Source organism: Rhinopithecus bieti, unplaced genomic scaffold, assembly GCF_001698545.2.
Source record: "Rhinopithecus bieti isolate Rb0 unplaced genomic scaffold, ASM169854v2 scaffold_51968, whole genome shotgun sequence".
NCBI lineage: Eukaryota > Metazoa > Chordata > Mammalia > Primates > Cercopithecidae > Rhinopithecus > Rhinopithecus bieti.
The window spans coordinates 558,342-575,806 of record NW_016820949.1 but is presented as its reverse complement, the minus strand read 5'-3'; the positions used below and the strand labels follow the sequence as shown (position 1 = coordinate 575,806).

The 17,465-nt window shown below is 37.5% G+C and overlaps 1 protein-coding gene and 1 long non-coding RNA gene across 3 annotated transcripts in view; both read right to left on the bottom strand.

Annotated features, from left to right (window-relative positions):
* Positions 1-17,465, bottom strand: part of LOC108520636 (uncharacterized) — an 81,602-nt gene that overhangs the window by 38,471 nt on the left and 25,666 nt on the right. Inside the window, exon 2 of the long non-coding RNA XR_001882951.1 lies at positions 13,873-14,018. This is a non-coding gene — a long non-coding RNA (uncharacterized LOC108520636). The remainder of the gene's footprint in view (positions 1-13,872; positions 14,019-17,465) is intronic.
* On the bottom strand, positions 6,456-13,246 carry LOC108520634 (endogenous retrovirus group K member 6 Env polyprotein-like). 2 transcript variants are annotated; one of them, XM_017860058.1, is made up of 2 exons: positions 13,148-13,246; positions 6,456-8,313 (listed from the first exon to the last, which is right to left on the bottom strand). In XM_017860058.1, exon 2 carries the CDS (start codon positions 8,245-8,247, stop codon positions 6,490-6,492), a length of 1,758 nt encoding a protein of 585 aa, XP_017715547.1. In that variant the 5' UTR covers positions 8,248-8,313; positions 13,148-13,246; the 3' UTR covers positions 6,456-6,489. The 2 variants fall into 2 exon arrangements, with proteins under 2 accessions (XP_017715547.1, XP_017715548.1); XM_017860059.1 differs by lacking the exon at positions 13,148-13,246 and adding an exon at positions 12,023-13,132.

Genomic DNA, 17,465 nt, shown 5'->3' with positions numbered 1-17,465 from the left:
ACAAAAAAAAAAAAAAAAAAAAAAATCAGCCGGGCGTGGTGGCGGGCGCGTGTAGTCCCGGGTATTCGGCAGGCTGAGGCAGGAGAATCTCCTGAACCTGGGAGACGGAGGTTGCAGTGAGCCAAGATCGCGCCAACGCACTCCAGACTGGGCGACAGAGGGAGACTCCGACTCAAAAATAAATAAATAAATAAATTTTAAAAATGTGTTTACTAACTTTAAGTATTTACAGAAAATAATAAATCTTACCTTTAGACTAGATGGTACAGAATTTACTTTTATCCGGTGAAATAGGAAATTTGGATTATGCTTGTCAATATATAAAATTAAAATCTTTTATAGCTCTCTCAGTGTCATTTATGGCTCTTAAGAATGAGACGTTACTTGAAAAATGGCATAATTATTGCTTACAAGAAAAGGAAAAGAGTTTCAAAGAGACGATTTTTTTCAGAGATATTTTGGCTCTGAAAAGTTACATATAGCCAGAAAGATAAGTTTTCCTCATTACAACTTAGAAAAACAGAGGTTTTCTATAGTTTACATCTCATTTGGCCATGAGATAACAATTACAATTATAAGAAATTTCACTATTTATACTTTCAAGTAACATGTAATTTAGTTGTATCTAAGTCACTTAAGAATTTTACAAAGTAGACCAACTTTCTGACAATTTATCTTTTGTCCTTTTCTCTGCTCCATCTCATTTTCTTTTGTTAAATTAACTAGACAAAATATTAAACTAATATATTTTAACAATTGTAGTTATGTTTTGCATTATTATTAATTACATTTATTTTATTAGCCTCAAATATCGAATTTAAGTATTTTTTTGCTAGTATAATCCCCAAGGATCTTAACTGGAAAAAATGTTTCTCTATGAATTATATTCTACATATTTGCACTACAGCTAAATAAACCCCTACTATAAAATCTAGGACCTGAAAATTTTCTAATTCAGTGGTACTATTATTTAGTAAAAATACTTAGGAATAAAGCATTTTCATTGAGTTTCAACCAACCTTGTTCGTGTGTTTAAACTAACCATTTAACTATCTGTGTGTGTATATATATACACACATCATATATAAAACTACATATGTTTTAATATATATAGTGTGTATGTATGTATAAACATTATGTTGTTCACCTTAGATAAGAAAAGTAAATAGGAAGTACTCCACAGGAAAAATAGAAAAAGAAGAAAGAATTAGTAAGCAGTTAATCCAGTTAAAATTACAGTCTTTTTAAAAACAAACATAATTGAAAAAAAGTGCTCACTTTCCAAAAAATGGAAAAAAATGTTCAATTAGACACAAAGGACACAATTTTTTTGGCATGTATTACATTGAGGAGTTTATCTTCACATTCTTGGCAACAATGCTGATGTAGGTTGTGGTTAATAATAAGAGAATTAGCCAAGCTTTTTGCTGGCCAAATACTGAACAACATAGCAACATCTAAGTTTCATGCATCATCAAAACTAAAAATTAGGGACAATTGAGGATAGCTTTGGTTTCTTTCTGATATTTAGATTATCTGTGCAATCAGGGCAATGGAATACACAAGTTTTTGAATCATATAGATTAATTCATCAGAACATTGTTTTGTGAATTTTACTTCAAGAGGTTCACGGAACTTTTGTTTATTTGTATTGGAAAGGTTTAAGTATCTCTTTAGAGAAACTGGAGGTCAAACTATTTTAGTTCATTTTTCTCCAAAAGCCAATACGAGAAAAAGACAAACATATAGTTTGTTTGGGAGGTGATCTTAGGAGATACAAGTGGGGGGCAGATGAGATAAGTGAGACGGGAAAAGGAGAAAAGCCAATAAATGGTACATTAATGAGAGGGTTACTGCTACAGATAATTGATGCTCCACTCTATTGGACCCCCTCTGAGCTATTGTGTGGACCACACCTTCAAATTGTCCCACTGAACAATACGAAGGCTGGGGGTTTATCCACTAAGTCTTCCATCTGTCAAGGATTGCCCCTGAGTATGTTAAGTTCAGTGCATTTTTGGTTTCAGAGCTGAAGAAAGCCTAAGACAGGAAACAAAGGGATGCAGGTATTTGCAGTGAAGTTCTGTTAGGACAAGGCTGAAAACTTCTACTTCAGCTACGGAGGGAAAGAATATAAAGGTGGGATTCAAGAATCTTCTCCAATGTTTTTCCAATATTTAACTTCCAAAATGTTTATGTTGGGATCAACACACAAAATCCATGAAATTTTAGGAAATACTCAGAGTGAATAGAGTATCCACCTTTTATGCTAGAAAAAAATATGGCAAAGCGGTGTTTTTCTGAATGCTTCTGAATAATTCATTCCAGTTCCCATGAAGAGTCAGTCTTAATATTTCAAGCTCAAATTTTATTTCCTTCACTTAAAAACTAAATAAGAAACTTTATTAACTCTTTAAAAGTAGCTTTAATTTAAACTCTATAGGAATTACAGAGTATGTGTATATTGGGATCCAAAATATTTCAGTAATGTTAAAGTTTATAAATATATGTTGAGTAGAAAGCTAAAGCTAAATGTATGTTATGAACTATTACTTAAAGGGATATATATATAATATTTACAACTCATAAAACATTAATAGTTAATTCATTGAGTTGCTTATAGAATGTTAGACGTGTGTGTGTATATACACACACACACACACATATTTTTACCAGATATAGAATATCAGATAAAAGTCAAATATTTAATTTGGCAGATCTTATTGATGTGATCTAACAATTTTATAAAACAATCTTAGAGACTGTAAAAAAATTTGGACTGTGGGAAACGGCAGGTCAGGAACTACCCACAATGGCAGAGCCATTTGGTCATGGTCTTTTAGTATATCCTACATAAAAAGCCTGAAGTGTAATACTGATCTTCATCTCCTTTTCCTTTCCCTCTCTTTTTTTTTAAATTTAAATAATTATGTGGTGTTTGTATGTATTTATATGAAATTTTGCTCTTATTCTATTTTTATTCTTTGGTAGTATTACCTAGAATGTACCTTAAGATTTTATAATGCTCAAAAATATCACAAAGTTAGAACAACAGCTTCTCTTTTGCTCAGCTATCCATTGCTTAACCAATGGAAGTGTAGTTTTGTGAATGAACTTTGCACTTGGGGCCAGTATTTTGGAAACAGAGAGTCTAGCCATTGTGTCTCTAAGACTGCTTGTTTACATGCCTGCACAGTTTATTAGTAAACACAGCTGAATAACTAAAATTCTAAGCAGATTCCTAAACCAACAAATTGACTTTAGTTATCATGACACTACATTCACCCTCCAGTGGATCCATTTTCTTTCTTATTCAGAAAACTGAGCGTTAAGTGACGGTATATTTCATTGAGGTCTTTTTTAGACATAACAACTGTACCTGCTCAGGAAACTATTTCCTGCTAACTAAGCTTTGACCTCTGGAAACATGATAAAATTTTGGCTTATTTGTCAATGGTTCAAATTCTAAGGGGAAGTATTCAATTAATATTGTCAAGCTACATGATATAGAAAAAAATTTTTGTTGACTCGGAGTTAAATTATGTCAAAAAACACCAGCAGGAAATTGTTATAAACCAGTCTGGACTTTCTCAACTCAAGCTTTCTGGTAGCAGATTCATTTTTACAATGTATAAACTGAATGTAGTTGGCAAATCAGTTGCATCCATTACTATTGGGTCTGGAAATATATCTACTTAAACATATTTCTTTCATATTTTCTCCTGATCTATTCCATATTCAAGTAATAATTTATTTGCACAAGTGGATAAAAACAGCAAATCTTGACAGGGAGTAATAGTGGGAGGTTGTTTAGGAACCAAAACACTTTAAAATAGCACAGCTGTTCTGATATCATTATCATGTCAGCTATTTTTGATGGTTAGATGATGGTTAAGAGTCAGAACAAATTTTCAACACAACTATTTTGCTAGCCATGTTTCAGCCATTGTGGTATGCATTTATCTTTGGATGGGATGCACCCCACTTGTACACACTAAAAAAGATGCCAATAAAATGCATGTGCTCTTCAAAAGACAGAAGCCCATAAATGCAAATCTTGATACTTTTTGCCCAAGTGTAGGAAACTGGACAGATGCAAGTGTCCTTACTCAAGGAAGTTTATTAGGTATTTTAGATAGAATGGCCTTTTTATTTCCTAAAGCATCTAAAACTAACGGAATGATTCATACAAAGTATCAGAAATACTTGGATCCCAATTTCTTTGATTCCATAGCCATTTGTCCTTCAAACAGTGTTCTTACTCCAGAGAGACATAGAGGTAAAGACTAAGAACATGGCTCTTAAGTTGAACAACCTTGCATAATTATTCCTCGCTAGGCAACTCACTTCAACTTTCTGTCTTTTCCTTCATTTCTAAAATGTTTATTATAATAGTGTCTACATAAGGGAGTTTAATTAAGTCTTAATTTATATGAATAAATTAAGAATAGTGCCTGGCCCATAGTAAGTGTTTAATCTATTTGCTATCATGGACATAAAACATTTCCATTGCTTATCTTTTAAGCACTGCTGACTTCATATGTAATTATACTCTTCTCTTGCCTACTTAGTGTAATTTAAGGAGCTAATGTGAAAGGCCAGTCTGCCACCAAGTCATTTTTGCAGTTTTACCATATCAAACGTTAAAAAAAAAAATTAAAAAGCAGAGGCCTGATTTTGGCGGAAGGCAATGCAAATGCATAAATCCACTGTTAAAATCTGTGTGTGAATCAATTTCTAGTCTTTACCATACTTGAAAATGAATTAGTTAATTAAAATAGAGCTAACAAGAAATAACCTGGCCAAACTTTAGTCTTTTCTTTAACTATCTATTTATATATCCTACTAATTCTTTATTATAATTGTTTATATATTCTCTCTTTCTTAGCAAAACTCCTAGAGTGTAAAAGCTGTATCTAAAAAATCGTTGAACATTTATACCTTATACACATCGATTCAATAAATATTTGTTGAATTAAACGTAAGGCATACATGTTAAAGGTAAAGTATAGCAGGGAAATATAGAATTATAGGACATAGGTATTACAGAAACAGAAACAGTGCTAAGATTACTTGAAAGGAGAGAAATCAGAGGCAGAGAAAGAATATATACGGGCCATTAATTCTGGAAACCTAAGTGCTGACAGGAAGGACCTAGGAGCTAAGAGATATATATACATACATTTATTTTATACATGGGGAAATTGGCTTAAATATCTTGCATTTTTTTAAGGCATTGAGGTGACGTTGTTCATCAACATGTAAAACCATGATGTACTGGAGGTGGTTCTGGGGGAGTGAAAACTTTACTATTTAACATGATTAAACTGCTCCAAAAAATGTAACAAAAGAACAAGGGGCCTATGACTGTGTCTGTCAGCCATCTGTTAACGAGCAAAAGTTTGTGTAATTGTTTCCTCACAGCTTTTTTTTTTTTTTCAGATAACAAGGCTGGATAACTTCCCTGTTGCTAAACATTTTAGAAGATCTTAAAGAGCGTCAGATAATATGCAAATTTTCATGTTCAACATGAGCTATTCTCAAGTTCATAAAGTCAAAACCCCTCTGAATCGTAATTTGTTTCCTATAGAGTTGTGACAAAATATCATCCCTCCCCAAAAGTGATAGAGAATTATTATTTCTATCTTCAGAAAATTTGTGGATTTATTTCTACTTAATAGAGAGCAAGAAAACAAATAGTTGAGGGTACAGTGAAAGAGAGTGAATCTGAAGAATCAGAGTCAACATTACAAGGAAAATTACCTTTCTGCAGAGAATTACACAATCATTCAATAGCAGAGATCCTAGAGGTCTTCTCTAGCAGTGCTCTCATTTTTTTGATAATGAAATTGAAGTCTCCAGAAATAAAATAAATAACCTAAGGTTTAAGTGTGTTAATGAATCAGTCTTAGAACTCAAAACTGAGTTTATAGTCCAAGCTTACCCAATACAGTAGACTACAAAGATTATAAAGAAAACACTGGGAAAGGAAAAAAAAAAAAAGACAGTCTTCCAGACACCAAACAATAGAGTCTCTACCAAGAGTCTCACTAAAGTAACTTGCCTAACTAAAGGGAAAAAAATGAGATATGCCAGTCAGAATAATCATGGCCCTTAGTAGGCAAGATCCCGGCAGGAAATCAGTGGATGAGAAGTATTGAGGACCGCGCTGGGGGTGGTGAAGAATGAACAGACACAAGAGACAAAGACAAACAGAGAACATGGCGGCCGCGCCTAGAGCCTCCGCCTCACTTTATTTATACTCCATAAATCCCACGTCAGCAAAAATAACACAATGCAAAACAAACTTTCTGCACCCAGATGTAACCTTCTGCTTAGTTCCTTGTCTCTAAGCTCTTTCTTATTTGTCTGCCTTCTTGGCGCCTACTAGAGTTCATTAAAAGTTCAACTAGAGATACTGTCCTTGACTACTGGAGTTCATTAAAAGTGCAACTAGCTAGAGATACTGTCCTTGAGCCTTATCTATTCTTAGCATATTGTTTTCAATGGCCCCTGCATTTCCCCCTTTTTGTTTTGCCTCAATCTTAGAAAGGTAGCCCATACTTGTTCCTGTTTTTTCCTTTGTTTTTGGATGCGACGGAGGGAGCATCGGATTACCAGGAGAAGTAGACTCAATCCAAGCGCCCAAAGCAATATACTTCCAGAGATTGTAGAAATCCATGTTTTCATCTGGGTCCATGGATTAAGAGCAGCAAGGCGTTGACCCAGCTCCTGCATAGTAGCTGCTCCGGACAATACATGTAATTGTTGTTGAAATGCTTCGGAAATGTTTTGAGTGAGTTTTTGGATGTCCACACTAATATTTTTATGGCCTATTAATAGTTTTCGGATTTCGGTCCAATTTTGAGAGATATTAAAAGGCACAGGTGTTACGCAAAATTGAGTAGAGTTCCAATCACATTGCAGTGTTATCCGAGTACTGAGGACAGTGAGCTGATCTCCAAGCCACGTTAAGGCTTGTTCCACGTTGTCCAATCTTTCAGCGAGTTGGGAGTCAATGTTCCGTTGTTGCAGCCACAACCGGTGAGATTGTTCGTGCCATTGCTGTACAAATTCAGCATTTTGTATGCTTTGATGTAGCGCGAGCCCTGCCACAGCCGCAGTGGAGGCAATGGCAACAAGGCTCATCACCAAGGCAATTATAAGTCCAAGGGCACGACGGGTCCGCTGAAGGGAAGTCCAAATATAAGTCTCAAGAGGTGATGCCCCCCACGGTCGCGTAAGGTTGACAGGTAGCCAAATTTCCTTACGAGCCCTGAGGATATAAATATCCCCCGTAAAACTGCGCCACCAGGAATGATTGAGGCAAGACAAAAATGTACACGTATCTTTACAATTAACAATCCCCGTATCATTATCCCACGTCAAGTTCCCCGCTAATAATAGGTAAGGCTTTCGGACACAAGCAATAATATATCGGGAGGTATTCCGATGTAAGTGAATATGAAAGGAGCTCTTCGGGTTAGAAAGATTAAGGGACATATTTCCCACAAAAGTACTAATAGCATCACCTGCAGCTAATAACTTCCAAAGATGACTCTGTACTTGTAAAGAGTGTTTAAGATGAGGCATAGGTGGCGACAAGCCTCCTTCATGCCATACCAAGGTCTCATTACCATCAGCGGCAATACTTTTATTTACCCGGTGCCATTTCAAAGGTATGTGACTAAATTTTGTTTGAAAATCACCGTGCACACTCCAATCAGTTACTTGCAGCCCATTGTACTCTATTAAAATCCGGGGCTTAGTTCCCCGACAGTGCTGCCACTCCAGCACCTCAATATTAGGGGAAACCTCTGGGATAGGACAAAAAGGTAAGGAACTAGGAATAGTCTCATTACTATATACAGTATGGTTATACTGAAAGCTTCTAGTTACAATAATAACAGTGTTAGCAGCCACATGGCTATGATTATAGCGAACAGCCCAAGCTTCATGCGATTTCCGGAGACAATGAGGACTAATTCCCATGCAAATCGGAAGTCCTTCCACTCCAAATTGGTATGTGCTGTTTATTATTCCCGTTTCCCGTTCTATGTTGTCATTATCCATATAGGGGGACGGCATCCAAGTAGTGTCATTGGTGAAAACCTTAATTTCCACCTCCCCCCAGGCGACTCCCTGATACAAGGGTGGAAAGGGAATATAAGTCCAATATTCATACAAAGCCTCACTAAGGGAAATAAGTCCCCCGCCGAGGCACATCCAACAAAAGAAGAGGTGCATGCTGAGTCCAGTTTTCTTTTCAACAGGGTTTCAATCGCCTTGTAGGAAACCACTCAGGTCCGCTCCCTGTAAGGATAAGAGCATAGCCCCGTCCCTGTTTTAGAACTTGCCCTTGAGCATACTTACCCTCTTCATTAGGATACCAAACCCTTAAATTGTCAGCGGGGACTATCGCCAAGGGAGGTGAGGAAAGATGAGTTACGGCAGCGGAGTCCTGCAATTGTCTCCATTGATTCAAAAAATTTAAGGTAAAAAGAACCTTCAGTATCTGGTTTCTGGGGGACTCATTTCCCCCTTTTTGTTTTTGCAGCTGCGTTTTTAAGATTAAATTTGCACGCTCAATAATGGCTTGACCTTGACTGTTGCCCGGGATACCGGTGAGATGTCGAATATTGTATTGCTGTAAGAAAATTTGTAATTTACAAGAGACATAGGCAGGGGCATTATCAGTTTTAAGTATAAGAGGAATGCCCATGATGGTAAAACAAGCTAAGAGATGAGTAATAACAGAGTCAGCTTTTTCAGATGGCAAAGGAGTTGCCCATTGAAAATGAGAGAAAGTATCAATGGTATGATGAACATACTTTAATCGTCCGAAAGAAGGGACATGTGTGACATCCATTTGTCAGATCTGATTAACTTGAGTACCTTGCGGATTAACCCCAGGATGGAAAGATGGAATGCTTAAAGGAGCACAAGAAGGACAAGCTCGGATAAGAGAACGAGCTTGTTTACGAGTTAAATGAAACCGTCGTTGAAGGCCAGAACTATTAGTGTGATGTAGAGTATGTTCTTGTTCTGCAGCCTGCAGGTGGCCGATTAAAAGCGAATCAATTTGAGTATTACCATGAACTAGGGGTCCAGGAAGTTGAGAATGAGAACGAAGATGAGTAATGAATAAAGGAGCTCGACGTTGGCTCAAAGTGGACCTTGAACAGGAAATACAGATATTGGTGAGAAAGGTAACACAGAATGCTGCCTGAAAAATGAAAAGATCGGAGACTTAGGATATTGGGTAGAAAATTGTCCAACAAATGAGGCGCAAGCAACTTGCCAAGAATCAGAAGTGGCAAGGAGATAAGTAATCTGACTATGAGTGAATTGAGAGATAATTAAGGAAGGATCTCCTCCCCAGAGTTGTCGACAGCGATGTCGTCCTTTGATGATTAATTTAGCTAAACGATCAACATAAGTAGTCAAGCGTTTAGATGTTTTGTTGGACAAAAAGATCCATTGTAACGGCCGATTTGTTTGATGAATCATTCCTGTGGGAGAATGTAAAGTGTGAAATAAACACAAGGAAAGGGGAACGTCAGGAAGGATATAATGTAAATGGGCTTTTTGAAGCTGCTCTTCTACCAGCTGGAGTTCCTGTAAAGCCAAAGGAGTTAAATGACGTGGGCTGTCCAAGTGACTGTCTCCTTCTAGAATAGAAAAAAGATGTTGTAACTGATACGTTGGTATTCCTAAAACAGGACGCATCCAATTAATGTCTCCTAAAAGCTTTTGAAAGTCATTTAATGTTTTTAAATGATCGCGTCGAATTTGAATTTTTTGGGGTCGAATATTTCGTGCTCCTAAGGTATAACCTAAATATTGAATAGGAAAATCCATTTGAATTTTTTCTGGGGCAATATTAAGTGAGTAAAAAGAAAGCTGAGTTTGTAACGATGCAAAAGCATCTTGCTGCTTTTCTTTGGTGGGTGCAGCAAGAAGAATGTCATCCATATAATGATATAAAAGAACAGAAGGATGACACTTTTGAACAGGATCCAGGGCCCGATGAACAAATTCTTGACACAAGGTAGGGCTGTTTAACATACCTTGAGGTAAAACTTTCCACTGATATCGCGAAAGTAGCTGAGAATTATTAAAAACAGGGACAGAGAAGGCAAAACGCTCACAATCCTTTTGATGCAAAGGAATAGAGAAAAAACAATCCTTTAAATCAATAACCATGAGTAACCAATCTTGAGGAATCATAGAAGGATTAGGAAGGCCAGGTTGTAAAGATCCCATGGGTTGAATACATGCATTAATAGCACGAAGATCTGTTAATAGTCTCCATTTACCTTTTTTTTTTCTTTATTACAAAGACAGGGGAATTCCATGGAGAAGTACTAGGCTCTATATGACCTAAGGATAATTGTTCCTGAACTAAGTTTTCCAAGGCCTCAAGCTTTTTACGTGTTAAAGGCCACTGTTCAATCCATATAGGAACATTAGTTTTCCACGTCAAAGGAAGGGCTTGAGGCTGCTGAACAGTGGCTACATGTTTAAAGATTTTTTAAGGGGATTGTAGCCCATGTGGAACATCATATTCTTGGCAGAATTAGAGACATGAGGAATAGAAACAAAAGCTCCAAATTGTTGTAATAAATCTCGCCCCCATAAGTTTAGGGCAATAGGAACAATATAAAACTGGACTTGGGCCGTTTGACCATCCGGCCCTCGACAACTCAAGAATTGAGAACTTTGATACACCTCAGAGGCAGAACCTAATCCGGTAAGAGAAACAGCAACAGGCTGTTTAGGCCACTGTAAAGGCCATTGGTTGGAGGCAATAATAGAAACGTCAGCTCCAGTGTCGACCAAGCCCTGAAAAATTTGTCCCTCTACTTTGAGGGGAAACAAAGGTTTTTGTTGAGTTACTAAAGTTTCCCAAAAAATATGTTTACCCGTGCTTCCAAAACCTCCGGTTCTTTTTTGTCCCCGTGAAGGAAACTGAAAATAGGGTAATAAAAGAAGTTGTGCAATCCGCTGCCCCCCTTTAAGGGATATGGGTTTATGAGCCTGTGCCATAATTTGAATTTCCCCTTTATAATCAGAATCTATAACTCCCAAATGAACTTGTAAACCCTGTAGAATGCTACTGCTGCGTCCTATAAGCAGTCCAACAGTATGTGACGGTAATGGCCCAAAAACACCTGTAGGCAATTTAACAATCCCCATTTCTGGGGTAAGTTCGATGGCCTGCAAAATCGCCACATCAGCAGCGGCGCTACCAGAAGTAGCAGAGAAAAGCTGAGCTACTGAAAATTGGGGGTTAACATTGACTGACTGGCCTGCTGATGCTGGACCCCCGAGCTGACTGGAAATTGCAAATGAAGAGGGCTTGTATTGTTGTTGGGGCCCCAAGCTGAAGGGCCCCTTTGCAAGTTTCCCGATCCGGAGGTTAAAAGATTACCATCTTTGTCCACCTTAGAGTGACATTCATTAGTCCAGTGTCGCCCTTTGCCGCAACGACGACAGGGCTCAGTGGGAAGCTTTTTAGATCCTACTCTTGAGGAGTCGCTCTTATTAGATAGTTTACGGCACTCCTTTTTAAAATGACCAGTCTTTCCACATTGGAAGCAAACTCCCTTTTTTCCCATGAGTGCCTTAGATAAAGCTCCAGCAAACAATTGTGCATTATAGGCAGCCCCTCCCACTCCTGCACAGGCTCTAATAAAATCTTCTATTTGTAAGTTTCCAGCAGCCTTGAGAGGACGCAACAACCTCTGACATTCCTGATTAGCATTCTCGAAGGCTAGTGTGGTTATCAGGATTTTGCCTGCAGCCCCACTACCCACAGTCTTTATTACAGCATCTTGGAGCCGAGCAACAAAATCAGGATAAGGTTCATTGGCACCCTGCAAAACCTTAACAAAAGACAAGGCAGTTTTCCCCGATGGTTCTACTTTACACCAAGCCTTTAAAAACAGTCCTTTAACTTGTGATAATGCCACGTCATCGAGTCCAGATTGAGCCGCTACTGTAGCAAACTGACCAGTACCTGTTAATTGCTCCTCTGTTGGCCCTGGAGGATTTCTAGCGGCATTACGGCGAGCCTGTTCTTTGGCATCTTCCAGCCACCAACTGCGTAGCTGAAGCCACTGAGAGCGGTCCAAAACAGCCTTCCCCAAGGTCTCCCAATCAAGAGGCAAAAACAAATTCTCAGAAGAGAAAGAATCTAAAAGCCCCATGACAAAGGGGGATTGAGGGCCATAATTAGCAACAGCTGCCTTCATTTCTTTAAGGAACTTAAATTGAAGGACATTATACTGTACATTTATACCTCCTTGAGGAAATTGATCATTAGGACCAAAAGGTTGCCTAGTAATGGGAAACAATTGTAGAGGATCCTCATCCTCTTGAGAATCCAATACCTCAATTACAGCTTTAGCAGTAGAAGCAGGGACAGCAAAAACCGTGCCTGAACGAGGCAACATTTCCACCGGCGGTGGCGGTGGGGGAAAACTGTCCTCCTCCTCCACCTTGGGTGCCGATGGGGGTGGATGGACCACAGGAAAAGTAAAAACAGGAGTGGGTGGAGGAGAAGGCTGAGGGGGAGATAACTGTAATTGTAAAATTTGTTGTAGCAATTGGACAACTGGCTGAAGCTCCTTTTGAATTTCTGATTCCTTTTCATGAGACACATCATCAGACAAAGGACCGTTTCCACCAGCTACAGGATTATCTAAAGGAGGGGAAATGGCTATCGGAGACTTCGAAGACTCCTCATCCCCATTTTCCCCTTTTTCAGAGTCTGTCTCTAAGAGCTCCAAAGCTTGGGTAATAGAAGCACAAAGGGCCCATAAAGGTGCCGACATTACATCACCGCGCTGGTGTGCTTGACGAAGGGTCTTAACAACCTGTTGCCACTCTCGTTTATTTAATTGTACTTCAGTTTGATATTGAAACCAAGAACAATGTTGTTCCACATGAGCAAACAATTTCCGCAAAGTTCTCTCTTTTGCATCAACCCCAATCGAAAGTAAAAGCCCTTGTAATAATCTTAAATATTCTGAGGCCAAGGAACTGGAATTCCCCATAATGAAAGCTTAAGAAGGTTCCCCTTAACAATCCCCGGGTTTTACCCACTCCTAGGGGGTTCCCCTTCTTGTTCCCCACTACTCACCCGTGCGGACCCTGCTCGCTGCGCCACTTATTGAGGACCGCGCTGGGGGTGGTGAAGAATGAACAGACACAAGAGACAAAGACAAACAGAGAACATGGCGGCCGCGCCCAGAGCCTCCGCCTCACTTTATTTATACTCCATAAACCCCACGTCAGCAAAAATAACACAATGCAAAACAAACTTTCTGCACCCAGATGTAACCTTCTGCTTAGTTCCTTGTCTCTAAGGTCTTTCTTATTTGTCTGCCTTCTTGGCACCTACTAGAGTTCATTAAAAGTTCAACTAGAGATACTGTCCTTGACTACTGGAGTTCATTAAAAGTGCAACTAGCTAGAGATACTGTCCTTGAGCCTTATCTATTCTTAGCATATTGTTTTCAATGGCCCCTGCAGAGAAGCATCAATTTTAAGTTACTGCAAGGAAAATTTGTATATTTAAATCTGAATCAAGTGACTTGTCTTAGCTTTATATTTATTGTGCAGTAGTTTAGTTGCATATCTGAAGCATCACTGAGGTGTAGTGGAACATGCAAGCAAGGAAGGTTACTATGGGGAATGGCAGAAAAGAAGAAAAAGACCCAGTTTCAAGAGTTTGGGTTTACTCTTGGTAGTAGCAGCAACAAGGCGTCACAAAACATATTTCAGATTTTCCATCATGGCATGTCATTTATCTGGATTGAAGGGGGAAACAAAAAGATAATTCTATATTAGAAAGTTAAGAATCACCTTGACTCTTCATTAACTTCCTTCGTTCCTTCTTTCATTTCTTCCTTCTTTCCTTCCATCCTTCCTTCAATCCTTCCTCCTTTGCTTTCTTCCTTCTTTCCTTTTCAACAAATATCTATTGAAAGCCTTCACCAGAGACATTCAAGCTGTAAAACCAACACAAATCTCAGCATTCATGAAGCTGGCACTCTGGTTGAGAATATACATTCTAGAGCAGTTCTTACATTTATTTCTTTTTCAAATGTAGAGAACATTCTAGAGGGCTTCCTCAGGTTCTAATCAACTTTGAATTCTCAGGGTTTTTTGTTTGTTTGTTTTGTTTTGTTTTTGTTTTTTTTCCAGATGGTCTCTTGCTCTGTAGCACAGGTTGTAATATAGTGACATGATTCTCTCAGGGTTCTTAGTTAGGAACTCTAGCAAAGGGAGAGTCTGTTCTGATAGTCCTTCCCCAAATCATTTTAAAGTGTAGCTGATAAACCATTAGTCTGGAGCTCATGTTGAAAGTACAAATTTCTGAGCCAAGCCCCAAATCTGCCAAATTAGAGTCACTAAGAGAGGGTAGAAGAATAAATATTTTAAGTAAGTTCCTTACGTACATTTTGATTAGGTACAAGTTTGGGATACTGTTGTTTTACAGAGAGATAAAACCATTGATTTAAGTGAATTAAACAAGCCATTCATTTTAAATACAATTAACTCATATAGGCTATTTAAAGATGGGCTTAAAATATTGTCTGGTGATCAAATTCATGTTTAATGTTCTGCTTGTTGGTGCTGGTTAAACACAGGAAAAGTTTTAACTCAATGCTTACTGGCTACATATATTTAAAAAGATAATAGAAGTATAGATGATAACACTAACTTCTTTATGGCACCATAATGAAAATTACATATTTTTGAAAGTAGAATATGCAGCTTGATCCATTAAAGGGTGAAGTATTTTTTTTTTTCAGTTTTAGCATCATGCAAAAAAATTAATACGATTTTCCATTAGTCAATGTCTTAATAATATTATAATGGAGTAAATGGTCACCATTTGTATTTTATCTACTTCCATCTTTACTTGTTTTATTTTATTTTGATTCTTTAAAATCCTAAAGAAAGATCATTACCAAAAATTTTACTATAATGTTGCTTTTACTATTCCTCTACTGATTTATAATAAACACACAATAAGAAGCAATAGCCTTGTGAGTATCTTTTCATAAAGTTGACCTGTACTCAGCTACAACTCCAAACCTATATAGCACAATATTTAATTACAGATATTCTAGAGGAATTCATTTTGTGTGTTTTGGGGTGGGGAAAAGCTAGGAATACGTATTCTAAAAGTAAATGCATAGAACCAATATTAGAGATTAGAGAAATTTAAATCAAGACAACAGTGTGCCACTGTTTAATTTTCATAAGTTAAGAAGTTCAACAATAAAAAATGTTAGAGAAAAACATTGGTGTTAATGATATATTACTAGTGTGAATGTAAATTGCTACAACTACTTTGAAAAACAATTTGGCATTATCTTGTAAATTTTAATATTTGAATATTCTCAAACAAGCAATATGTCTCCTAGACTTGTACCTAAGGAAACATTTGTGCACCAGAAGACCATAAGAATATTTGTATTACCACTTCAAGACTATAAAACCTTGAAAATACCCAAAATCTATCGATAGAGTGGATAAATAAATTTTAGTGTCTTTAGAATTAAATATTTTTAAAATGAAAATTAATTTCTTAATGTACAATTACACACAATGTACTATTTAAATTCAAAAGCATGCAAGACTTAAAATATTATATTATTTATATTATAAAACACTCTAAAAATAAGGGACAAGCTTAAACCCTGCCTCTACCAAAAGTACAAAAATTAGTCCCAGCTACTCAGGAGGCTGAGGCAGGAGGGCAACTAGAGTTAGGGAGGCAGAGGTTGCAGTGAACCAGAATCACACAACTGCACTCCAGCCCAGACAACAGACTGAGACTCTGTCTCAAAAATAAATACATAAATAAAAATAAAAATAAGGGACATACAAGCACAAAATTTAGGATAGAGATTACTCTTTGCAGGGCCATGTGGCTCAGGCCTGTAATCCCACGCTTTGGGAGGCCATGGTGGGAGGATTGCTTGAACCCAGGAGTTCAAGATCTGCCAGGGCAACATAATGAAACTTCATCTTCACACACAAAAAATTAAAAATTAGCTGGGAGTGGTGGTAAGTGCCTATACTCACAGCTACAGGCTGTGGCTGGAGGGGTGAGGCAGGGAGGAATACCTGAGCTCAGGAGATCAATGCTGCACTGAGCTCTGATTGCACCACTTTACTACAGACTTAGCTACAGAGTGAGATCCTACTAAAAAAAAAAAAAAAAAAAAAGAGGCAGAGTTTCCTCTTGGAGTAGAATTTGTTGGCAGGGGGATGGGGGTGGGGAATTCTGGAGGAATTTAAACAACAACTTTTATCCATTGCAGGCTATTGTGTATGATTAACAGCAGCATACATTACCTAGATTTCAAGTGGAATATAGGAAAAGCACAATTATCAGAATATACACTTTTGCAAGAATACGCTGATAATAATTTACTAAATAAAGCATTGCAAGATGATCCTTCTACAGAAATGATAGTCAAAGATAAATTATTCATTTTTTTCTTTGTGATTCTCAAGAATGTCAGGTGCCATCATGAATGCTAAAGGTTTGAAAAAATGCTGTCTATAATGTTTATGTTCTTGTCAAATATAACTTGGAGGAATGCCTTTGCACAGATCAGTGTGGTAAATTATACTCTGGTGTGATGATTGAGGACAGGCCGGGACACAGTCTAAATAAGTACAGATGAGACATTTGTGGTACAGCTGGCCTGGCATTGAACTTATAAATTGAGCACAATGGATATTTGGTAAATGAAGTAAGTTGTAATCTCTTCAGGAAGTCATGAGCATCAGAGAGAATGCAATATCCTAAATAGTGCACAGTTAGGCAAATAAAAATTGGTGGGTATGACAGAGGTGAAGAAGGTTACATACATAAAGCAATAGATTATATTTTAATCAGTTAGTTTAACATGACAGTGGGGGACCAGTGAAGAGAAAACAATGTATAATATAAGAGGGCAGATAAGTTACCAGCGTTACAACAATTACGGCATCAGTAGCTACAACTCAATAATCCGTTTAGGGTTCAAGAAAATAAAACCAATCTCTAGGCTGATGACAGAAAACATAAATTCATTTATCAGATACTTATTAATGAATATATGTTGTATTTTAGGCAGCAAGTAGCAAAGACAGTTAAGGTTTCGATCCTAACAGAACAGAGAGAGTAGAAAGAATCCCACACATGGACACCCAAAAAACATCGAGTTACTGGCACTAAGGCAGAGGTTCTAGCAGGTGTCAGTGCTGGTCTTCAGAGCGCTGAGGCCATAAGGCCTTCTCATGGTGCTCCTGGAATAAAACTTCCATTCCTTTATTATTTTTTGAATTCTCAATTTCTTATGTAGAAAGTACTTTCTTGTGTTGTACTTTCAAATTTGTGTTATTTATTTTTCATATGTACATCTTCCATCCCTGGAAATATTGTAAAAATT